General features: G+C 50.0%; 1 protein-coding gene across 1 annotated transcript; it reads left to right on the top strand.

Annotated features, from left to right (window-relative positions):
- Positions 1-8,968: 8,968 nt before the first annotated feature.
- AGT (angiotensinogen) lies at positions 8,969-20,854 on the top strand. Its single transcript, XM_012459857.2, has 5 exons — positions 8,969-9,202; positions 12,646-13,507; positions 17,419-17,686; positions 19,268-19,412; positions 20,252-20,854. The coding sequence occupies exons 2-5, from the start codon at positions 12,649-12,651 to the stop codon at positions 20,438-20,440; spliced, it is 1,461 nt and encodes a 486-aa protein (XP_012315280.2). The 5' UTR covers positions 8,969-9,202; positions 12,646-12,648; the 3' UTR covers positions 20,441-20,854.
- Positions 20,855-24,305: the final 3,451 nt, after the last annotated feature.

Here is a 24,305-nt window from a genome sequence, read left to right as displayed (position 1 = left end):
TCCTACCATGACTAGCCTCCTGGATCCACTCTGAATTCTCTGCTTCTCATTTGCAGTAGAAAAGCATTCACTGATATTTGTCTTTCCAAATTTCTTTGCAATGTTTTCTGTTGAAGAACTGAACATTAAATAAATATTATTACTAGAACTCAGTTTTCGCAAGAGATAGCATTTCAGTCCCACAGGGCACTATTTATATCACTGCAACTATAGGGCTTCAGTGGGAAAAAGATGACAACATTTTTCCATTTGGGTAGCTGTTTCTTATCTAAACTTGTTAAATGGTGAGCAGAACTCTTCATTGTAGACTTTTCCCAACCCTGAGTGCCAAAGCAAACACACAGAAGTTCGGACCAGTGACACGTTGCTGCAGTAGTATAAATGCAGGTGAGTCTGAATGGAGATGAGAGACTTGGAAACAGTACTTTCTGTCTCTACTTTCATGATCCCTCCTTCTACTGACATGAAAATAGCACCCCAGGCCTGTCCAGAGCTATCCCTGAACTAGGAAGGCATCACCCATCAAACAAACTGAGGATATTGGAGAATTTACATTTTACATAATGGTAGTTTACTCAGATTTATGTGGCTGCTGATGAATTTTCATCGAAAAAGTATTTTCTGGAATAAAATCCATTAAACCAATTTAATCTGTTCATCAATTTTTATGTAGTGTAGTTAAATCATTTTTATTTTTCTAAAAGTTAATTAATAAAACATTTTCTATTTTTATTTCTGAAAAGTAATTTTCATCAGGATAGATTCTTTTCCATTTAAAGCTTATAATAAAGAGCTGCTTAATCAATTAACTTTTGTCCTCATCAGATTTTCCTGATTATAGCTTCTGCAACTGTAAGTTTTCTTTTATGGCCAGATCCAAAGTTTTCTTTTGTTTTATTTTTTCCCATGTCATAGTCAAGTCCAATGTCTCAGGCTCAAATTTTGAATATCTAAATTTTTCCAACAATATTCTTTTTGTTTGTTTGAGACAGTGTCTTACTCTGCCACCAGACTGGAGTGTAGTGGCATGATCATGGCTTATTGCAGCTTTGACTTCCTGGGCTCAGGTCATCTTCCCACCCCAGCCTCCTGGGGAAGCTGGGACTACAGGCACGTACCCCACACCTAGATATTTCTTTGTGTTTTTTTGTAGAGACGGGGTTTTGTCATGTTGCCCAAGCTGGTCTCGAACTCCTGGGTTCAAGCGATTCACCCACCTCAGCCTCCCCAAAGTGCTGGAATTACAGATATGAGCCACTGTGCCCAGCCAGCAATATTCTTTTTAATCAATTTTCAGTTGGTGACAAAGTGACTATTTCTACCTATAATATTCATTATGGATTGGATAAAACATTATTATTTTGGTGTCATTCTATTCAGAATTCCCAGGATAGTCATCCCTTCATATAAGAGTGAAATAATAAAATTGTACATTAAATAAGTGCTGTAAATACAGTAGATGTTTCTATAGCTAATTTTTAAATGAAAGGATAATATATAAGTCTAGAGCTAACCCCACTGTCATGGACAATCTGAAATAACAGAATAGAATAAAGGTTAGCAAGCTTTTTCTATAAAGGCCATGTAATACATATTTTAGGCTTTGCAGTTCATACATTCTCTGTTGCAACTACTCAGCTGTGCTGTTGTAGCACAAAAGCATCCTGGTCTATTGTATACTAATGGTATGGCTGTGTTGCAATAAAACCTATTTACACAAACAGATGGTGGTCCAGCCCAGATTTGGCCCATGGGCTGTAGTTTGCCAATCCTTGGAACAGATAAATGCTCATTCTATTATTTGTTTAGTAAGAGTATCCTTTAGCTGCCACATTGACCATGAACTACCATAAATAGAGAGCTCCTGGAATGTACATTACAGAAGTTTCTCTTTCTGCCCAGTTTTTCAGGATCACAGCTGTTATACAAAGCTCTGTGTACCAATAATGCATATGTCACCAGGCTCATATACAGTTTTCTTAGAGGAGCTTAACACCCTATGGACTTATATTAAGAACCATAAAAACTCTTGGGAGTGGATACAGAGAAGATAACTATTTTCCTATCTTACTGAGAATAGAAGCAGAAAAATCACCCAGACTCACATGATAGGGCTAAATATGGATGGAGCATATTAGATGATAAAATTAAAACTAACAGCAAAGCAAAGCATGACACGAGCTTTGGTATTCATTCATGGCTTAGAGTTACTAGCCTTATCTGAGTATAGCAGACAAGCTCTGGCCTTAGGAAAATATTATAGTCTACACTTTGATGACTCCCCTAAAAAAAAAAAAAAACTAAAACAATTGTAAAAAGCAAAACCTATTACAAAGAGGGAGTCAAAATTCAACAAGAAATACATTGTGCTTAATAGAATTGAATTCTTGAATAATGCTCTTCTGGCCTCCAGGTGATAATAAAGGTTGTGTTATTTAAGAATGTTTTCAGCTGCACCTAACTGCCTGTATTAGTCCATTTTCACACTGCTATAAAGAAATATCTGAGACTTGGTAATTTATAAAGAAAAGAGGTTTAATTGACTCACAGTTCCACATGGCTGGGGAGGCCTCAGGAAATTTACACTCATGGTGGAAGGGGAAGGAGATACCTTCTTTGTAAAGCTGCAGGAGAGAGAAAAGCATGTGTGAAGGAGGAACTGTCAAGCACTTACAAGACCATTAGATCTCATGAGAACTCACTATCACTAGAACAGCATGGAGAAAACCTCCCTATGATCCAGTCACCTCCCTCTCTTGACACATGGGGATTACAGGTCCCTCCCTTGACATGTGGGGATTACAATTCAAGATGAGATTTGTATGGGGACACAGAGGTAAACTATATTGTTCCCTGCCAGTCCTTCCCAAATCTCACGTCTTTTCAAATTTCATACTAATTGTGCCTTCTTAACAGTCCTCCAAACGTTTAATTCATTCCAGCATTAACCCAAAAGTCCAAGTCCAAAGTTTAACCTGAGACAAGACAAGCCCCTTCCGCCTAGGAGCCTGTAAAATCAAAAGCAAGTTAGTTACTTTCAAGATGCAAAAGGGGTACAGGCATTTGGAGAAATTGGCCAAAACAAAGGGGCTACAGGCCTCATGCAAGTCCAAAATTCAGTGGAGCAGTCGTTCAATCTTAAAGCTCTGAAATGATCTCCTTTGACTCCATGTCTCACACCCAGGTCACGCTGATGCAAGAGGTGGGATCCCATGGCCTTGGGCAGCTCTCCACCTCTGGTTTTGCAGGGTACACCTTCCCCACTCCTGGCTGCTTTCACGGGCTGTCGTTGAGCGTCTGTGGCTTTTACAAGTGCACAGTGCAAGCTGTTGATGGATCTGCCATTCTGGAGTCTGGAAGACAGTGGCCATCTTTTCACAGCTCCACTATGCAGCACCCCAGTGGCAACTCTGTGTGTGGGCTGCAACCCCACATTTTCCTTCCACACTGCCCTAGCATATGTTTGCCATGAGAGCTCCAGCCCTGCCTCAGACTTCTGCCTGGACATCCAGGTGTTTCCATACATACTCTGAAATCTAGATTCCCAAACCTCAATTCTTGTCTTCTGTGCACCCACAGGCCCAAGACCACGTGGAAGCTGCCAGGGCTTGAAGCTTTCACCCTCTGAAGCAACGGCCTGAGCTGTACTCTGCACTAAGTCCAGAGGCTGCACAAAGCAGGGGGGCCCTGGGCCTGCCCATGAAACCATTTCTCCCTCTTAGGCCTCTGGGCCTGTGATGGGAGGGGCTGTGTGAAGATCTCTGATGTGCCCTGGAGACATTTTCCCCATTGTCTTAGTGATTAACATTTGGCTCCTCATTACTTATGCAAATTTGTGCAGCTGGCTTGAATTTCTCCCAAGAAAATGGTTCTTTTCTACCCCATCATCAGGCTGCAAATATTCCAAATTTTTATGCTCTGCTTCCTTTTTACACATAAGTTCCTATTTCAGATCATTTCTCTCAAGTTCAAAGTTCTCCAGATCTCTAAGGGCAGGGGTAAAATGCTGCCAATCTCTGTTAAAGTATAGAAAGAGTGATCTCCTGCTGTTCCCAATAAATTCATTATCTCCATCTGAGACCACTTCAGACTGAACTTCACTGTCCACATCTCTATCAACATTTTGGTCAAAACTATTCAACAAGTCTCTAGAAAGATCCAAACTTTCCCACATCTTCCAGTCTTCTGAGCACTCCAAACTGTTCCAACCTCTGCCTGCTACCCAGTTCCAGAGTTGCGTCTACATTTTTGGGTATCTTTACAGCAGTGCCCCACTCTCTGTGGTACCAAATTACTCTGCCTAAAAATGTTACAAATAGTGTTCACACAATATTTCAGAGATAGGCAATCATTTGTATAGTTTAAATAGCTCTATGCCAAGCAAAATCCTAGGTGTTTTCTATTATTCTTTGCTTGTTGGCCTTTGATCCTTCTATTTGTTGCCTGGTTGCAAAATGGCTGTTCTGTCTCCAGATGTTACATCAACATTTGAAGGAGGAAGAAGGGTTAGTGTCTAAGCCACTGACTCTGCTGATAAAAGGACAGAGAAAGCTCTTCCAAAAGCCCTCAACAGATTTCTGTTTATGTCTCATTAGTGAGAACTATCTTACTTGACCACTAATGATTACAGAGGAGAATAATGATGCAGGATTTTTCTGGGTCCCTTCACCAGTCAGGGACCTCTAGCTGGTGATGCCAGAGGCCTTGCTTGGGGAACAGTGCCTGCCACTGGAGGCGCCTCACCCAATCGGCCCACCTGGGCCCAGTCTGGCTTGTATATCACTTCCTGAGTTCTTGTCCCATTCACAAAAAGAATGAGGTTGTGCTGAACATTAAAGGGTGAGGATGGTGGAGAAGATGTTTTTTGACCAATAAAACAGCTTTCAACGGGGAGGGGATGCAGGGGTAGTCTCCCTACCCAAAGGTGGGAAAGTCCCCCATGTGGCTGGGTCTGGGGCCTTTTATGGACTCGGAATGGAGAGTGCATGTTGATTGGTTTGTGAGTATGCAAAAAAGGTTAAAGCAAAGACACCATTCAAAGGTGGGCATAACAGCGTAGAAAACCAGTTAGGAAAAGACAGGTATATGTAAAACACGTGACGTGTGGGAATCAATCAGAGGAAAGCACACCAGACAGGAAGACACGCTCTCAATGTGGTTCAAGGATTTATCTTGTAGCTTGGCTTTCAGGCTTTAAAGTCTTTTCAGCTTGGAGGTGGGGTTTCGCCGGGGACCCACCCCAATCTACCTAGGCATTTGGCTGCCTCCTCCTGCTCTTAGGAAAGTGAGTCATTTTCTCAATTTCTATGTGGATGCGGACAAAGGAGAAAGGGATATGGAATAGAGAGGTACGGTCAGCCTCCAACGGTTTATTACCACTGAAATCGTGCCCTAAAGAATTAAAGAAGCCAGTAACTAAGGCTTCTGGGTTCATGGTCCTCGTTTCATTCAACTCTTCTTGCCTTCGTTTACCCGCTATCTTTGGGTCATTTGGAGATAATATAGAAAAACCTGGTTATGGATATATTGGAGTTCAGGACCCCTCCCCAAACTACTAGTTTAATTAAAAAGTGGCCAGGCATGGTGACTCATGCCTGTAATCCCAGCACTTTGGGAGCCTGAGGCGGGAAGATCACGAGGTCAGGAGATCAAGACCAGCCTGGCCAACATGGTGAAGCCCCATCGCTACTAAAAATACAAAAATTAGCTGAGCATGGTGGCTCATGCCTGTAATCTCAGCTACTTGGGAGGCGGAGGCAGGAAAATCGCTTGAATCAGGGAGTTGGAGGTTGCAGTGAGCCAAGATCACACCACTGCACTCTAGCCTGGTGACAGAGTGAGACTGTCTCAAAAAAAAAAGTGTACAGCAAGGTTTGTCTAGAGGGCAGGTGTCCCCTCACTGCTTGATACTTCCATTTTTGTGAAGCATTTGGATGGAGTCCTTTGGAGAGCAGGGCTAAGAGGGCTTATCAGAAATGAAACTTCAATTCCACATTAACAAGCACAAACTCATTTTCATTTTATTTTTTAAAATTTTTTATATTTTTTGCAGAGACGGGGTCTCACTATATTGCCCAGGGCTGGTCACAAACTCCTCCCAAAGTGCTGGGATTACAGGCACGAGCCTCTGCACCTGGCTTAAATTTCATTTGTGTTGCTTGAACCACGTGTCCAGGAAGTGGACTGTCCAATAGGTTTGGGGAAAGCACGTTTCCTGGCCAACGCCTCACCCTGGGCTGGATGTGTCTTTTCTCTTCAAGGATTAGGAAAGTTTGCTGATGCTCCTGGCCTTGTCTGTCTTAGAGCGGGTAGGGCGAGGGAATACCCCCAGCCTCGAAGGACAGAGATTTGCAGGGAGGAGTGCACCATCCTGTGGCCCATCCTGTTTCAGGGAGAATCATGGATGCTTAGACATGGATGGAGTCATGGAGCCCATCCGGGCCCCACCAGTGCAGCTCCCCACATTACTCTCACTCATCCTCAGGGCCTTCCCTTGACTCCTCCTTCCTCAACGTGAGTCTATTCTGATCTTTCAGGCTGGACCAAGCTTCCTGTTGTATACTCAGGACACACACTGCTCTTTCTTTCCTAACATTTATCCCAACTGCAGAGAAATCATTATGTGCAATAATGGATTAATCCTGACTCCCAGCGAAACTGCAGGCCACATGAGGGCAGGCTGTGTCTCATTTGTTTACTGGGGTCACAGTCACAGAGATTCTGGGCTTGGTATGTAGTGGATTGCCAGTCAAAAGTTATTGAACAGATTAATGAATATAGGAGAAAATGTGTGGGTGTTGGAGTCAGACAGACCTGAATTCACCATTTTCTTTGTGGGTGACATTTAGCAAGTAGTTGAACCTCTTTGGGCCTGTTTCTCTGCCTAGAAGATGGGGATAGTGAAACGTGGTGCAGACATGTTGAGAAGATTTACGCACCTGGCATGTAGCAACTGCGCAATATTAACACTTCCTGCTGTCTAGTTTCAGTTTCCCAGCCCCTTCTCCTCCTTTCAATACTGCATTTCTTTAAAGAGGAGCTCACAACTCAATGTGCCTGCGTCTCTTCTGTGCCCTCAGCCCGGCCTCTTCTGCATGCTTCCCTGAAGCCACTCTGCAGCACACCAGTGACCGCCTGGGAAATGACTGGCTGAGAAGGATCTTGGGAGAGGCATCTGAGCAGCAGTGGCTTTAAGCCATCATGACATACTGCCTCAAAGACCTAGTTCAGCCCCAAACTCCTCCTCACTTTGCAAAACTCTCCTCCTTGGCTTCCGGAACAGCATCTCTTTTTTGCACTGCTCCTTGGACCCCTCCCCGCCGACTTCCTTCCCTCCCCCGACTTTTGGATTTCTGTCCTCTCTCCTCTCCTCAGGGATAAAATGTCTCCACTCACAGGACTTGAACTAAACCTTGATGCATTTTCCTCCCTAAAACAAAACAAAACAAAATAAACTGTTTCTCTACTCACACTTGTGAAACCAAATGAGTGGAGGATTTTCCAATACCGACCAATTCTCCAGCTCTTCAGACATGCACTGGGTTTTCTACAGTTCAATTCAATATTAGCTGCCTGGGGTTAGTGCAGACCCTGCGGGTCAAGGGCTCAGTACAAGACTGCCCCCAACTTCAGACATCAACTATAAGTAGTGGGTCCCCAGGTTACCCACGCTTCTGTCTGGCTTGGCTACAAATCAGAGGTTTCCACGACCCCTTCCTCATGTTTTGTTAGAATGGCTCACAAAAATCAAGGAAACTTTTTATTTACATTTACTGGTTTATTATAAGGAATACAAATGAACATCCAGTAGAAGACACACACGGTGTGAGGTCCACAAGGGTCCTTTTTAAGAGACAGGGTCTCACTTTGTCATCTAGGCTGGAGTGCAGTGGCGTGAGCACAGCTCACTACAGCCTCAAACTTCTGGGCTCAAGTGATCCTCCTGCCCCAGCCTCCCACGCAGCTAGGACGACCAGTGCATGCCACTGCACCCAGCTAGTTTTATTTTTTATATAGATGGGGGTCTTGCTATGTTGCCTAGGCTGGTCTCAAACTCCTGGCCTCAAGTGATCTTTCTGCCTCAGTTTTCCAAAGTACTTGGATTACAAATGTGGACCACGGCACCTGGCCCCTGGTCTTGATGGGAAGCAGGTTTCTGTTTGTGTGACAACCCCAGCTCCTTGAGAGTGTGGCCTAAAGTCCTTGGTCCCAGAGGCTCATCAGGAAATGTGACAGTGACTGCAGAACCTCATGGCCACTGTGGCCAGGCGGCAGCAGCCGTTTGGCCAGGTCTCTCCTCCTCCAGCCTCCTGCCCAGCACCCAGGCCCGCTTGTATTCCCCCACACACCCCACCCACGCTCTCCCTCCTGTTGGTGAGTGCCACTCAAGCCTCTGCCTCAGAAAAGCCCTTCTGCAGCTTCTAAGTCGGACCAACTCGTCCTCCAGGTGCAGCTCCAGCGACATCTCTTCCGGGCCCCTCCCCAGCTCTCACTGGTGAAGGCTTCTTGCATCCTGAAGGTGTTTTGTTCGTGTCTTTTAATCTGGCTGTGCTATTGTTGGTGTTTAACAGTCTCCCGGCTACATTGGAAGCTTCCAGAAGGCACTTTTCACTTGCTTGTGTGTTTTTCCCAGTGTCTATTTGAGGCCTTTGCATGGGGTAGGTGTCAAATGGCTGTTTGGAACAGCTCAAGGTCACACATCCCATGAACAAGCAACGGGGTCAGAAGTGGCCCCCATGGTGCCTGAGCACAACTCTCCCCTGCCCTCTGCCCTCGGCACCCTGGTCTGCATGTCCCTGTGTCCTCTCAGGGGTGTGTCTCCCAGGGCTGGGTCAGAAGGCCTGGGCGGCTATCCTCAGGCTGTCGCACAACTAGGGAGATGCTCCCATTTCTGGTAACCTTGGCCTCCACTCCTGCAAACTTCGGTAAATGTGTAACTCGACCCTGCACCAGCTCACTCTGTTCAGCAGTGAAACTGTGCATCGATCACTAAGACTTCCTGGAAGAGGTCCCGGTGTGAGCGCCGCTTCCTGGCGTCTGTCCTCGCGGCCAGCCTGTGGTCTGGCCAAATGATGTGACCCCCCCTCCAGCCTGTGCACAGACAGCTTGGGAACGGCTCCATCCCCACCCCTCAGATATAAATAGGGCCTGGTGGCCCCGCCAGGGGAAGAAGCTGCCCTTGTTCCGGAGACTACAGCAGAAGGTAAGCCGGGGGCCCTTCTCAGCTCCTCGGCCTTGTCTCTTTCAGATGTAACTGAGGGGCAGGCCAGGAGAAGTCTGGCGGGGGGTACCGGTGATGCCTGAAGCACCTCTCCCCTCCCATAAGACCAGTCACCAGGACGTGGGCTTCCCCCGCTCAGTGCCCACCCTGGGTCTTACCGGGGAGCTGCTCCTCCTTAGCAATAGGACAAGAAGGTCAGGTCTTCCTGCTTCTGCTGAGAACAGCTGGGGCCCTCAGGGACGGAGCAGACTGGCACAGGAGCAGAGTCACCATGCCCAAGAGTCCACCGGCTCCTCTTGCCATCAGAAGGAACAGCAGGGCTTGTGCAGTAAGTGGGGCTGGAGGGAAGGGCCAGGCTCGGTCAACCCCCAGCTGGGGCCCCCAGGTGGGACCCCCAGAGTGGTCACTGTACCCCTCCCTTGAGACTGCCTGACTGTGTGTCATCAGGCTGGTCACAGTCTCCCTCAACCTCCATTTGCTCGCCTATAAAATGGGACAAATCATGACGCCCGGGTGCCCTCTCTCAGGGGCTCTGGTAGAGCTGAAGAGAGCAAATATAACGTGAAAGTGCTTTCTAAGCTTTGGGATAAGCTAAAAGGCAGATTCTAATTTTATTCGAGGGCAGCATAGATTGGTGCTTAAGCTTGTGGATGACAGAGTCAGGGGGCCTGGGTCAAAGTCCCAGTTCTGTCTCTTCCCAGCTGTGTGACTTTGAACAGCTGGGAAGAGACTTTGACCTCTCTGTTCCTCTGCAAAACAGCATGAAGCAATTCATTAACTACTTCTCCAGGATGTACTAAGTCCTAGGGACCATCCCGGGAATGTGGGCTGTATCAGTAAACATGACAGCAAGAACCCTGCTCCCCGGGCTCATGCACATCAGAGCAAAGACGCTGGGCAGAATAAGTGCATAACTACACGGTACAGAGGGTTATCAGAAGAGAAAAGGGGAGCAGGATGAGCGAGCTGAGAGTGCCCGGCGTGGTGGGGAAAGCTGCAGGGTGAAATACAGCATCAGGGAAACCTCAGGGAAGGAGAGAACTGTGTTGAGGTCGGAGGGGTTGATATAAGAACGGTGCCCCAGAAATGACAGGCACCACGGGAGGGTGAGCTGCCATCCTCACCTTTAGCATTCAGCCTGGGAGAAGTAGAGGGACATAGAAGGGGCCGGCGCTGGTGAAGAGGCAGGGGCAGGAGGGAAGGCGGAGGGGCACTCAGGGCGAGGGTGTCAGGCCCGTGGCTCCCAGGACCGGGCTGCGTGCAGACCTGGAACCAGCCTAGGGAGCAGCCGTAGATCACAACTGAGAACAAACAGCAGTCGCTGCCTCAAAAATGGCCCGTGGAATTGCGTCTCGGGAGACGGTGCCTGTGCAGGAGCAGCACAGCGAGTGGCGGCACTGACCCGCACCATCCGAACCCTGGACCAGTTGGCGCTTGTCAGGCAGGACTTCCCAGCAGTCGGTTCCCACAGGTTTCCCCTGATGATTCGATTTGATGGGACTGTCTAGATTAGGTGTGAACTGGCGACTCAAGCTTCTCTGCACTGAAAGGCCTGCACGGAGCAGGGAGAGTTTTCTGTTCTCTTTTTCCACGTCGCATGGCTCTTCCCCAGAACAGTGGATGGAGTCAAATGCATGGGATGGGGGTGAGATGATAGCTGAGGTCAGAGGTGAAAGTCTCCTTGGAAATTGAATGACTGGAGCAGTCAGCAGATGCACCATGTTGAAGGCAGGTGCTGGTTACCAGTCTGGGTGAGGGAAGCCAGTGGCCAGTGTAAGAAGAATGACTGGATGTGCTTAGGTAAAGCAGAAAAATCTAGGCATCAAGGGGACCTTGAGTCAGGGATGACATGCCACAGCTCCAAGGAAGCCCGGCCTAGCCCCGTGGGGACAGAAAAGGCTAACAAGTGATGATATTGCAGCACACCCCCTCCACAAGAAATGAGTGAGATGTGGTACAAACTGTTAGAATTGGTTTTTGTTTGTTTTGAGACAGAGTCTTGCTTTGTCACCCAGGCGGGAGTGCAGCAGCGCGATCTTGGCTCACTGCATCCTCCACCACCCGGGTTCAAGTGAGTCTTCTGCCTCAGCCTCCTGAGTAGCTGGGACTACAGGCACATGCCACCACTCTCAGCTAATTTTTTGTATTTTTTTTAGTAGAGATGAGGGGGTCACTGTGTTAGCCAGGATGGTCTCGATCTCCTGACCTTGTGATCTGCCCACCTCAGCCTCTCAAAGTGCTGGGATTACAGGTGTGAACCACCGCGCCTGGCCAAATTGTTAGAGTTGAATGAATCAACAGAATAAACGTTCATCCCTTTGATTGAGAGGAGTCAGATGATATGAATTAGCAGGGCCAGCCCAAGAACGTTCTCTTCTGGGATCTCAGGTTGCTTTCATTTGCAGCAGCTGAGGCTGAAGCACAGTTGCGAGGCCTTTGAGAGAGCATGGTGCCGGAGCTCCCCTGACCCATGTCTAGGGCAGGGGTTCTAAGCCCTGGTTACACATCAGAGTCACCTGAGAATTTTTTATTGTTGGTGGTGGTTTTTTTAAATCTACACCTGGTCCCAGCACAGACTGAGGAATCCGACTATCAGTGAGCAGGCCAGGCTGGGTATGCATGCCTTTGGGGCTCTGCATGGGATAGCGCTGTGCAGGGATGGTTGAGAACTGGTTTGGGTGTCGACACAGGTGGGAAATGCTTGGGCTTTGGGCTGAACCAGCTCAATCCTGGCTGTATGTGAGGACCACAGGGAGATGACAAAACCATTCCCACGCCTCACCCTAGGGCCATTTAATGAGCATCTCAGAGGGCTGGGGGGCCTCCACCTACTGACTGGCACACACTTGCCTCTCTAGTAGAGAACTTACGGCCACAGGCGTGAGCATGTCTTGGTCTGCTTGGGCTGCCGTAAGTACAACAGGCTGGGAGTCTTCAACAACAGAAATGTGTTATCTCACAGTTCTGGCGGCCGGAAGCCCGCGATCAAGCTGTCCACAGAGCTGCTTTCCTCCGAGGCCTCCTTGGCCTGTAGATGGCCGTCTTCTCTCCGTGTCTTCACATGGTCCTCCCTGTGTGTGTGTCTGTGTCCTCGTCTCCCCCTCTTATGGGGACACAGTCATATTAGATCAGGGCCCACCCTTGTGGCCTTATTTTAACTTAACCATCTCTTTAAAGATCCTGTCTCCAAATATGGTGACATTCGGAGGTCCTGAGGTTGAGGACTTCAACACATGCATTGGATCATGTAGATATTTTCCATGGAGCTTTGAATCCATTTCTTCTCTTCTTTTTTTGTAGACCTGAATGGATTTGTTCTGCACTAAATGGTGGCAGGGAATACTGAGACAACGAAAAGTCTGGTTAGATGGCAGTTAATGGTCAGTTAATAATCACCTTTCACCCTTTGCAAAATGATATTTCAGGGTATGCAGAAGCGAGCGCCCCAGTCCAAGATGCCTCCTGCTGGCGTGAGCCTGAGGGTCACTATCCTCTGCCTCCTGGCCTGGGCTGGCCTGGCCGCAGGTGACCGGGTGTACATACACCCCTTCCACCTCGTCATCCACAACGAGAGTACCTGTGAGGAGCTGGCGAAGGCCAATGCAGGGAAGCCCGAAGATCCCACCTTCACACCTGCTCCGATCCAGGCCAAGTCGCTCCCTGTGGATGAGAAGGCCCTGCAGGACCAGCTTGTGCTCGTTGCTGCAAAACTCAACACTGAAGACAAGTTGAGGGCTGTGACGGTCGGGATGCTGGCCAACTTCCTGAGCTTCCACATATACAGCATGCACAGTGAGCTGTGGGGCGTGGTCCAAGGGGCCACCGTCCTCTCCCCGATGGCTGTGTTTGGCACTCTGGCCTCTCTCTACCTGGGAGCCTCCAACCGCACAGCCTACAGGCTACAGGCAATCCTGGGCGTCCCTTGGAAGGACGAAAACTGCACTTCCCGGCTGGATGCACACAAGGTCCTCTCTGCCCTGCAGGCCATCCAGGGCCTGCTGGTGGCCCAGGACAGGGCTGAGGGCCAGGTCCAGCTGCTGCTGTCCACAGTGGTGGGCCTCTTCACAGCCCCAGGCCTGCACCTGAAGCAGCCATTTGTGCAGGGCCTGGCTCTCTATGCCCCTGTGGTCCTCCCACGCTCTCTGGACTTCTCCACAGACCTGGATGTCGCTGCCGAGAAGATCAACATGTTCATACAGGCCGTGACAGGGTGGAAGGTCAGCAGCCCCCTGACGGGAGCCAGTGTGGACAGCAACATGGTTTTCAACACCTACGTCCACTTCCAAGGTGAGGCAAACCCGTCTGCCGGCTCTGGGCCCAATACGTAGCTGAGCTTAGCAGGTCAGGCCCTGGAGATGGGCAGGGGGCAGCCCTGAGGACACACTTGGTGACCACCCTTGAGGAGTAGGGACGTGGCTGCTCTGCTGGGTCCCTGAATGGGCATCTACCTCCCTGCCCTGCTGCCCTGCTATGTGCACGACTCTGCTACATCCTTTTTCTTACATTGTTTAATCCGCTTATGATGTAGTGAAGAGGTATTTGTGCCTTTGTTTACCTGTGAAGAAATAGAGACTCAGAGAAACAAGGTGCCTTGCTCAAGATGGCACAGCCACCAGTGGGGGGCCTGGGATTTACACCCACACCTCCTGGACCCACAGCCAAGCTCTGTGCTCAGAAGGGACACGTTCATGTCTCTTGAGAAGGTCAGGAAGTAGGGCCCCTGGCCCATGCAGAAATAACCAATTGGCTTGCTTAAATCACTTTCGTGTTAGGAGAGCCATTACTGAAAACCCCTACTACAAAACCCCCTCCTACAAAGATTGTTGATTTTTTGTTCTTTGGTTATTATTGTTCGTTTTTTTTTTTTTTTTTTTGAGTCAAGGTCTCATTCTGTCACCCAGGCTGGAGTGCTGTGGTGCAATCATTGCTCGCTGTAGCCTTGAACTCCTAGCCTCAAGTGATCCTCCCACCTCAGCCTTCCAAAGTGTTGGGATTATAGGTGTACCCAGCCAAAGATTGCTTAAAACATTCATTTAATTTAACAAATAATCGTTGAGGATTTGCTACCTGTAAGACTTTGAGCCTGGTCTCTCAGAGGAAGCCAGAGGAGGGATATATCGGCCCTGACTCCAGGCTTTTAAAGGCTAATGGGCAAATGCCTAGGATATGGAACTGCAGGGAAACGCGCTCTACAAGATGCTCAGGGAGGGCTCAGAGCCCTCAGAGGGCAGAGGTCACTGGGGAGTGGAGGGCAGGCCTGGCCTGGCAGTGAGGGGAACAGGGCTGGTGAAGCCAGGAACAAGCGTTGTGAGCCGAGCTTGCAGAGTTTGGGGCAAGGAATGAGGACAGGGCGGTTGGCTTGGCAGGAGTCTTGAACCAGACAATGGGCCTGGGGAGGGCAGAGCTGGAGACACTTTGAATGCCATGCTGGGTAGGTGTGGGAATGAGGACAAGTTCTGTTCAGAGGCCATCCCGGAAGCCTGTGTGTGTGGACTGGGGGCAGGGAGGGTTGTTTGAAGGTTACGCAAGAGTCCAGGCACACAGTCACGGGAACACATGCTCGGGGAGCAGCTCGGCAAATTCATGGGTGGGGCGGGGCAGAGGGATGCATCTGAGAGACATTGATGGGGCTCTGTCAAGATGTGTAACCTCGTGGGGGACAGAGAGCCAGGCAGGCGGTGGAAGACAGGACTGTGGAGAAAGAGGTTCACTGGCGCATGTGATTTTCTTACCACGACAACATCCTTGAAGTCTCTGCCTTCAGGTTCAAGGGGAGGTGATAGATGGGGAGATTTCTCAGCCCTGGCACTGATTAGCCACAGGGGCCAAGGCCAGCCCAAGAGGTGCCTGGTTGAGGGTGGCTGCATGCTGTGCAGGGCAGACGGGGGACACGTGGGCTCAGCCTGCTGTCCCTAGGATGAGCCCTGGGAGGAAGGCTCGCTGAGAAGGAGGGTCCTGCAGAAGCAAAAGCAAGAAAGCCAGTGGCCTCCGAAATGGGTCTCCCTTCAGAAGAGAGCCCATCCACCCGACCCAGACCACAGAGCCAGGCCAGGAGCAAGAGGAGGAAGATTTTTCTTGGCTTTTTAGCCATTTGCATCGGGACTCGAAGGAAGCCTGGAATCCTTGCTGGCCTTCACCACACACACTGCCCTGCCCCTACCCCACTTCTTAACCTTTGCTGGCCTCAGTTTTCATCAAAGGAGACAGCCCCTTTCTGCCCACATAGTCTGTCCAGCAAGGAGATCAGAGGTTGTCTCAGGACCTCTATGTTTCCCTTTAGCAATGACGTTCTATTCACGTGACCTCAGCAGGCAGCTGGATGTGAACCACTAGAGAGACCTGAGGATCTGGGGCCCAGTGGGCTCCCTTTGCCCAGCACTCTCTGTGCTCCTGAGCATGGGGCACTGGCCCCGGCAGATTCCATAACAGCAGCTGACTTGACCTTGAGAGATTTACCTAGCCTCTAGGTGAGAATGGCGAGCTGGGAGTGTCAGACGAGCAGAGGGAAGAGGGCAGTCACCCTCATGTCAAATTCCAGCATCTTTTTGGAGGCAGCTTCCCTTTTTTGGTTGAGTTTGTTGGAAGAGAATTGTCCCTTTCTCCCTTTAAACTAAAAGCCTCCTGCCAGCCCGGGGGGCAGCACCGAGGTCCCTGCAGGGAACCTGGGAGGGGACCCTGCAGTTTCATGCTTGCCTGCCCTCCCAAGACTGAGTGCTCCGAGGACTGAGGATGAGGACTATGCCAGGTCTGCCACTCCCTTCTCACGAGACCCAGACCCAGGGGAGGCATAGCCGTGCCCAGCTCCCACCTGTCAGGAGTTCTGTCCTCCCAGCTCCCCTACTTTCATGCTGGGACCCCCAGTACAAAGGAAGACCTCACTGTTTCTGAGCCATCTCTATTTAAGACTCCCAGGGCCACGTGCCCAGGGGACTGCTCTGCGACAAACTCATACACAACTTCACCCTGTTCTCCTAAAAGCAAATGCAAAATGGGCCTTTCAAGATGAGAACAGCTGAGGGCAGGGATGTGCTAGCGTGAGGTCAAGGTGGAGGGTGGGCTGCTGTCATGGAGAGACCCCAGGTACTGCCTCAAACACACGTTTGCATCCTTCTCCCATGCCGGGCTCTCCTGAGCTGTCTTCTCCATGGCCCTGTGAGCAGGAGGGGAGACAGAGGGCTCACCCCTGCCCCCAAGGCCCCGTGTGCAAATCTATTAGTCACAGCGAGGTCATGTGAGTCTCCCCAGTAGCAAGGGCTGCTAAGGAATGGAGCCTCGTTCCTGAGCCTGTGTGGCCAGCTCTGTATTCTATGACTGTGTTGGGGGAGAGTGGAGGCCACAGGACAGCCGGCAGGCTCTGCATGGCTGGGGCTGGACACGGATTAAAAAGTGAGCATGGATAGGGGCCTTGAGGAGCAGTGGGATAGCACGGGGTGGCTGCATGTCATTCTACATGCGTCCAAACCCACAGAATGTAAAATGCCAGGAGGGAGCCCCAAAGAAAATGGTCAACTCTGAGTGCTGAGGACGCGTCAATGTAGGTTCATCAACTGCGACAAATGGGCCACTCTGGTGTGGGATGTTGATAGTGGGGGAGGCTGTGTGTGGAGGGACAGGAGTTATACGGGAACTTTCTGTACTTTCTGCTCAATTTTGCTGTGAACCTAAAGTCACTCTAAAAAATAACATCTTGGGAGGCCGAGGCAGGAGAATCTCTTGAACCCAGGAGGCAGAGGTTGCAGTGAGCCAAGATCACACCATTGCACTCCAGCCTGAGCAACAGAGTGAGACTCCATCTCAAAAAAAGAAAATAACATCTCTTCAAATTTTTAAAAAATAAGTGTGTCAAACAACAGCTTTTGGGTCAGAACAGATCTAGGTTTGGGTTGGCCTGGCGGGTGCCAGTGGGGTATGACCCTTGAGGTGACAGATGCAAACCTCCCAGTTGGCATGTTGTGTGTCGTCAGCAGGTGGTGGTTAGGGCTGCCTTAATGAACTCAAATGGCTGCACTTTGTAGGAGGAAGCCTTGAGGCACACTTGGGGTCCTGTGGCCAGGAGAATGCCGAGTGGTCTGGGGCGGGCCAGGGAAGGAGGCTGAGGCAGGGAGGGGGCAGGATCTGGGCTTTTGGTGTCTGCCAGCCCTCTTCCCTGCCCCCATCCCGGCTGACTCTTCCCTCCCCATCTCCCATCTGGATTTCAGGGAAGATGAAGGGCTTCTCCCTGCTGGCCGAGCCCCAGGAGTTCTGGGTGGACAACAGCACCTCAGTGTCTGTCCCCATGCTCTCTGGCACGGGCACCTTCCAGCACTGGAGCGATGCCCAGGACAAATTCTCGGTGACTCAAGTGCCCTTCACTGAGAGCGCCTGCCTGCTGCTGATCCAGCCTCACTACGCCTCTGACCTGGACAAGGTGGAGGGCCTCGCCTTCCAGCAGAACTCCCTCAACTGGATGAATAAACTGTCTCCCCGGTACGAACCTCCATCCAGGTCTCCTCTGGAATGTGGGAGCTGCACTGTCCTTCTGCCCTGGCTGGGGATGGGGTGGGGAGTAGACACACATGAGCTGAGCCTTGGGCGCAGAGCAGGGCAGGGACGCGGTGGCACAGGGCTGGGCAGGTGGCAGTGTGTCTGTCCACCAGCTCTCCATCCACCCAGCACGCAGCTCCCCAGTTAGTGTCCGTCTCTCAGGTGCAGGCATGGTGGTAAAGGATGGGAGGAAGCATGGTTTTTCTACACTTACATTTGCTGCTAGTTTCGGAGGGAGACAAAACATTGCAATTCGCCCCGACAGAGGACCTTCTGGCCCACACCTGACACACAGCACATCTGTGGCATCCAAGAGCTTCTTGGGACTGACTTGCCAGGAGGGTTCAGACTGTATGTGACTGGGGGGTGGGACCTTCTCAGGGAGTGTCCCTGGACTCCAGAATGCCCTTGCTGGCGGCTGGGTGGGGACAAGTGTCATTAGCTCCTCTTTCCTGCAGCAGTTCCCTTCTACAGAGCCCGGGACTCAATCTACCCATCACTCCAGATCACTGAGGTCTGGAGACCCGCTCCCAGAGGCACGCATTGAGTCGCTGAGTGACACAGTGGCTTCCTGATGTCAACTCTGGGTGTTTTTTATGTTTTAAAAAGTATGATGGTAAAATATACAAAACAAAACTTGCCATCATAACCATTTCCGAATGCACAGTCCAGTGGCAGCAGGCACATTCCCCGTGTGGTGCAGCCATCACCATCCATCCCCATTTCTCTTCTCATCTTCCCAGACTGAAGCTCTGCCCCGCTGAAACACTAACTCTCCATTTCCCCTTCCCCTTGGCCCCTGGCAACCACCACGATGTCCTCGAGGTTCACCATGCTGTAGCACGTGTCAGAATGTCCTTCCTTTTGAGGGCTGAGTAATACTCCATTGCATGTGGTTACCACCTTTCATGAATCCCCTCACCCGTCAATGGACATGTGGGTTGCTTCCACCTTTGAGCTGCTGTGAACATGGATGTACTGTAACTCTTACAAGTGCTCGATACATCCCTAGAAATGTCCATGGGCTCTGAGGGATGCCAAAAGATGGAAGAGGCTCTGTATGAAGATCAACTGAGTTGACAGAGCAACGTGTCCAGCATGAGGCTGACGCTGCACCCTCCTGCCTCTCTCCTTTTCATGGGTGTCTTGTCATCAAGAACACCGCTGTAGCAGTAATAAGACACAGTGCATTAGAGAATAGCATTGTAAAATTACTCAAACAACACAGCTTTGATGCAGCCAACCTAAAAACAGAATGTGCCGAAGGACAACTGTTCCTAGGTCCTCACCGGTAAATAATGTTCTATGTCCCTCTCATAGTATTTCAAATGACATGAACGTTTTTTTTTTTTTATTGTAGGTTTTGCTGAAATTTTCCCCCAGGGGGAGGATGACCTAGTTGGGTGAAGGGGGCAAACATCCCCACTGTCAGGGTCGGGTGCAAGCAGCATATGCCCACCTGGCTTCTGGGAGAGCCCTTGCTGTGTTGCCTGGAACCGTCCTAACTGTGCATCGCCTCCCCAGGGTCATCCGCCTGACCATGCCCCGGTTGGTGCTGCGAGGATCTTATGACCTGCAGGACCTGCTCGCCCAGGCTGAGCTGCCCACCATTCTGGGCACCGATCTGAACCTGCAAAAAATCAGCAACGACAACCTCAGGGTGGGAAAGGTACGCGCGAGCCCGTGTCGGTGCCTGACCCGGGTCCGGAGTGTTCACAGGGTGGAGGCGTGGATGGAAGGGACACAGAGGAGGCTGTGGGCAGGGCCAGAGGGCAAGAGGGAGAGAAGAGTAGGGCCAAGGGTGGGAGAGAAGTGGCCAGAGCGTTCCAGGGCTTTCCAGGTGCAGAGCAGCAAATCCCTCCCCACCCCTGATCTGCCTCCTCCTGCTGGGGGTGTGGTCCACGGGCCTGGCCTTGCCTCAGTTTGTCCAGGGATCCTATAGCAAAGTTGAAACTGGGAGAAGGAGAGTGAGCAGCCCTGGACCTGGTGCCGTGGGTCCAGCCCCTTCTTCAGGGAAGTGCTGAGCAGCAGACAGAATGTCCCCCTGCCCTGTGGCACCATGCACATCCAGGACGCGCCTGGATGCTCTGGGCCCTCTGCTAGGTGCTAGAGAGAAAGTGAGAGTTCCTATGGGGGCTGGCGGGATTAACCCTCTGTGCTAAGTTAGCTAAGCACTGGCACTGGTGGGCCACAGCCAAGGGAGCCAGGAATTCTGCCCAGGCCAGCAGGGAGGAGCGTGAAGATGGGAGGATGTGCGGGGTGTGTTAGGGAGGAGCCAGCTCGTGAGTTTGGCCATCATGGCTGAGTGAGGGTCATCTACACAGACACACCCTTGCCTACACTGAGGGGCAGGTGTACACTGTGCATCCTCCTGGCAGGCTGGAAAATGTCCTCTTCTAGGACAGTGCATAGCACGGAGGTCCTGAGCCCTCGCCGGCCCTCTAGCCCCAAGCATCCTGGGTCACCCAGTGTGCCCTCAGAGTGATCCTCATGTCTGCTGCTTTGCAGGTGCTGAACAGCATTTTTTTTGAACTCGAAGCGGATGAGAAAGAGCCCACAGAGTCTACCCAACAGCCTAAGGGGCCTGAGGTCTTGGAGTTGACCCTGAACCACCCATTCCTGTTTGCTGTGTATGATCAAGATGCCACTGCCCTGTACTTCCTGGGCCGTGTGGCCAACCCACTGACCACAGCATGAGGCCAGGGCCCAGAACACAGCGCCTGCCTGGCAAGGCCTCTGCTCTTGGCCTTTAAGGCAAAGACCAGCAGCAGATAGCAACCCTGGACAAATCAGCGATTTGTCACCCCCAGTCTCCCACCTTTTCTTCTAATGAGTTGACTTTGAGCTGGAAAGCTGCCGTTTCTCCTTGGTCTAAGAGGTGCTGCGTGGAGTGGCAGCAGAAGGCTGCAGCAGCACAAATGTGCCTCCCCCCAGGTTGCTGGGTTTATTTTAGAGAATGGGGGTGGGGAGGCAAGAACTGCTGTTTAGTGCAGGACTGCTGTTCCAAAAAGAATTCGACCCAACCAACTTGTTTGTGAAACCAGAAAGTGTTCCCTTTTAAAGCAGAGAACAAAAGTTGGGTTTTGACATTAAAGGATGCGTTACACTTTCGCATTGCCTTCGGTTCGTATTTAGCGTCTTGAATGTAAGCACATGACCTTCGTGTGGTATCTACAATACCTTGGTTTTCCCCACAGCTGTTTGTGATTTTTGAGCAACACATGAAAGATGCGAGCGTCTGGATTTCTGTTTGAATGTGGAACCGTGGCCGGCTAGTTCTCCCTTGTGTTATAATAAATGCCTCACAACAATAAGTCCCCCAAAATTCTATCTTTCATTCAGCAACCAAACAAATGCATACAATTTAGCCAATAGACTGTGCAAACAAAAGTGCTTTCCTGGACTTGGGATGGAATTTCCATGGGAAGCCTGAGCCAGGACTTAGCAATCCTTTGAAGTTTTAGGTGATGCTTTTCTCTGGACATTTCCAATCATAAGCAGTAGTGGCCATATGTGTGATGGACAGGGGGCGGGAATACGGCAACAGGGAAGGTCCCACACCCCACATGGCACCTGGGAAATGAACCAGGCAGATGGGGACTTCTCCCATCACGGTGACACAGGGCCAAAACATTGCTGGTATTGTGCTCCGGGAGTGGAAGATAGAGAAATAAATCCTCACGAATAAATATTTGCAATTTTTCCCCATCTGTTGAGTGCCTCGCCTGCTCCTCCTCGATAGGATTAGGCCCACAAGTCGGAATCTTGGGGCGAGCCAAGGAGGCGGTGGGCACCCAGCAGGCCCGTGGCCATCGGCTGATAGCAATGGCGATGCTTTCCTACTTATGTGTGTAAGGCCCTCGACCTCCCTCCCTTCCATACATATTGAAATAAATAAGCAAGCTGTTCAATGTGTTCGCTGTCGATCAGAACTAAGGTGAAATCTGCCACGGGGATTACAACAGCCCTTCAAATCTCGCCTTCTCCCCTCACGTTCCCGAGAGCCTTCCCCTGATTTTGAACACGTCTCCCTAGCTCGATGTCAGGGCAAGGGGATTCTGTCGGCGACAGCAGGGCCCATGGTGGCTTCGTCGTAACTCCCCACCACCTTACCTTCCAGTCCCGCTCTCAGTGATTCCTGGCTTGTTGTGTCCTCAAACGGGGTAGAGCTGGCACAAACGGTCTCCCCGAAATGGCTGCGGGATGCCACGTCTCTTGAGAGAACTGGAAGTACAGAGACCAGAGGTGCCTTAAGGTCTCGCTATTCAAAGTGTGGCACTTGGACCTGCCACCGCAGCGGCTGCCCTGGGAGCTCGTTAGAATGCTGCTTCTCAAGGCCCTCCTGGACCTACAGAGTCAGAATCTGCAATTTTACACGAGGTCCAGGCTTGGAAGTTGCTCATAATGACCTGAGACAGCGCAGCCATGTGCTGGAAAAACAGAGCATTTAAGTTTGTGACTTTATTTTAAAAGGCAGCTGGCAGTCGACAAACCAATTTCTGCTGCTTAGAGCCCGCTTCGGTTTCTGGAAGTCGCTAGGAGTGTGAAGTTGCCAGCCAGCGCTGTTCTCCAGCCATTTTCTGTGCACTTATAAATGGGAAGTTGGGTCAGGATAGATCTCTCAGCTATTACAAGGATACAAAATACTAACATTTTGCAGGTTACTTCACACACACACACACACACACACACACACAAAATTAATTCCATAGGTCAATTGCTCTGAAACTTTTTTTCACTGAATTCTAAGTCTTCCTGGAGTTGCAAGTGCCTATCTCCTTACAGAAAAGGCAATTACTCACAATTACTCCAATCACGGTCAATCCGAGATTTCGGCGGGGCATGAGAGCACAGTCAGGGATGCTTTCAACAGCCTCTGAGGAAATAGGTGAGTTTGAAAAACAGAAAGATTTTTATTTCTTACTTGGCAGCAAAACCTGACAGGGACGGACTGACAACAGAGGAAGCAGATGAACTACGGAATGGGAGAAAATATTAGCAACTATGCATCCAACAAGGGTCTAATATGCAGAATCCACAAGGAACTTAAACAAATCAACAAGCAAAAGCAACCCCATTAAAAAGTGGGCCAAGAACATGAACATACACCTCTCAGAAGAAGACACACAAGTGGCCCAGAAACATGAAAAACATTCAACATCACTAATCGTCGGAGAGATGAAAATCAAACCACCATGAGATACCATCTCACACCAGTCAGAATGGCTACTAGTAAAAAATCAGAGGAACAAGAGGTGCTGGTGAGGCTGGGGAGAATAGGGACACATACACTGTTGCTGGGATCGTAAGTTAGTTTAGCACCTGTAGGAAGCAGTTTGAAGATTTCTCAAAGAACAACAACAAAAAAAATAGCATTACCATTGACCCAGCAATCCCATTACTGCATATACACCCAGAGGAAAAGAAACCATTCTACCAAAAAGACACATACACTCGTATGTTCACCACAGCACTATTCACAATAGCAAAGACATGGAATCAACCTACGTGTCTATCAGTGGTGGACTGGATAAAGAAAATGTGATATATAGACACCATGGAATACTATGCAGCTATAAAAAAGAATGAAGTCTTGTCATTTGCAGCAATGCGGATACAGCCAGAGGCCATTACCCTAAACAAATTACTGCAGGAACAGAAAACCAAACACCACATGTTCTTACTTATAAGTGGGAGCTAAACACTGGGTACACATTGGGCCATAAATACAGAAACAGCAGACACTGGAGACTCTAAAAAGGGGAGGAGAAGAAAAGGTGAAGGGTTGGAAAACTATCTACTGGCTACTACGTTCACTACCTGGGTGATGAGTTCCACTGAAGCCCAAATCTCAGCATCACACAATAGATTCACATAACAACCTGCACATGAAGCCCCTGCAGCTAAAATTAAAAACAGAGTTACCTGGAGTGAGTGTCATCCTTTGAGGCTTGCTTCTGTGTTTTTGTGAGGTGGCTTCAGAGCAGCCCTTTACATCGGGTTAATTTGGCTCTACTGCTGGGGCTGCAACCCCACCCTCCACGTCTTTCCACTCTGGACACGCTCTTCCCAGGCTCTTTTTGCTGTGGGGATTTTTTTCTACCTGCTCTTTTCTGGGGATTCTTTCCTTGGCCTTGACAGTCTCTTCACACTGGCAGGCTGGTCAACACCCAGCTACAAAAGCACAACAACGCTCCAGACTTCTCTCCTCTCCATTACTCTGCACCCCCAGTTCCAGCCTCCACAGTGTCCCCAAACTCCACACTGCCTCCTCTCAGGGAGCGGCCGGGCTCTGGATGCTCCCGTGCATCCAGAGACCCTCCATGTGAGACGCTGGGAAATCACAGGACCCCTGACCTGCCCCTTCTCTCTGGGACCTTGCAAACTGCAGGCATCTAACACTGAGCAGTGCTGTTTCACACGGTGCTGATTTTCAGTTGTTTAGGATGGGAGGGTCAATCAGGTCCCAACACGCTATCAACCTGGATTACATGAGATTTAAACAGTCAGACTGTCACTCTGGAGATTAATAATACATTTGTTTTTTTGAGATAGAATCTTG

The sequence above is a fragment of the Aotus nancymaae genome, unplaced genomic scaffold, assembly GCF_030222135.1.
Source record: "Aotus nancymaae isolate 86718 unplaced genomic scaffold, 86718_ANA_hifiasm-v0.15.2.pri h1tg000032l_0, whole genome shotgun sequence".
Taxonomy (NCBI): Eukaryota; Metazoa; Chordata; class Mammalia; order Primates; family Aotidae; genus Aotus; species Aotus nancymaae.
Note: the sequence above shows the minus strand (reverse complement) of the source record. Positions and strands in the feature narration are given on the sequence as shown.

Excerpts from the sequence above, each read along its gene's own strand:
- AGT (XM_012459857.2), top strand. The coding sequence starts at position 12,649 with ATGCAGAAGCGAGCGCCCCAGTCCAAGATGCCTCCTGCTGGCGTGAGC. Across the intron at positions 13,508-17,418 it reads CACCTACGTCCACTTCCAAG|GGAAGATGAAGGGCTTCTCC; the intron begins GTGAGGCAAACC and ends TCTGGATTTCAG. Across the intron at positions 17,687-19,267 it reads ATGAATAAACTGTCTCCCCG|GGTCATCCGCCTGACCATGC; the intron begins GTACGAACCTCC and ends TCGCCTCCCCAG.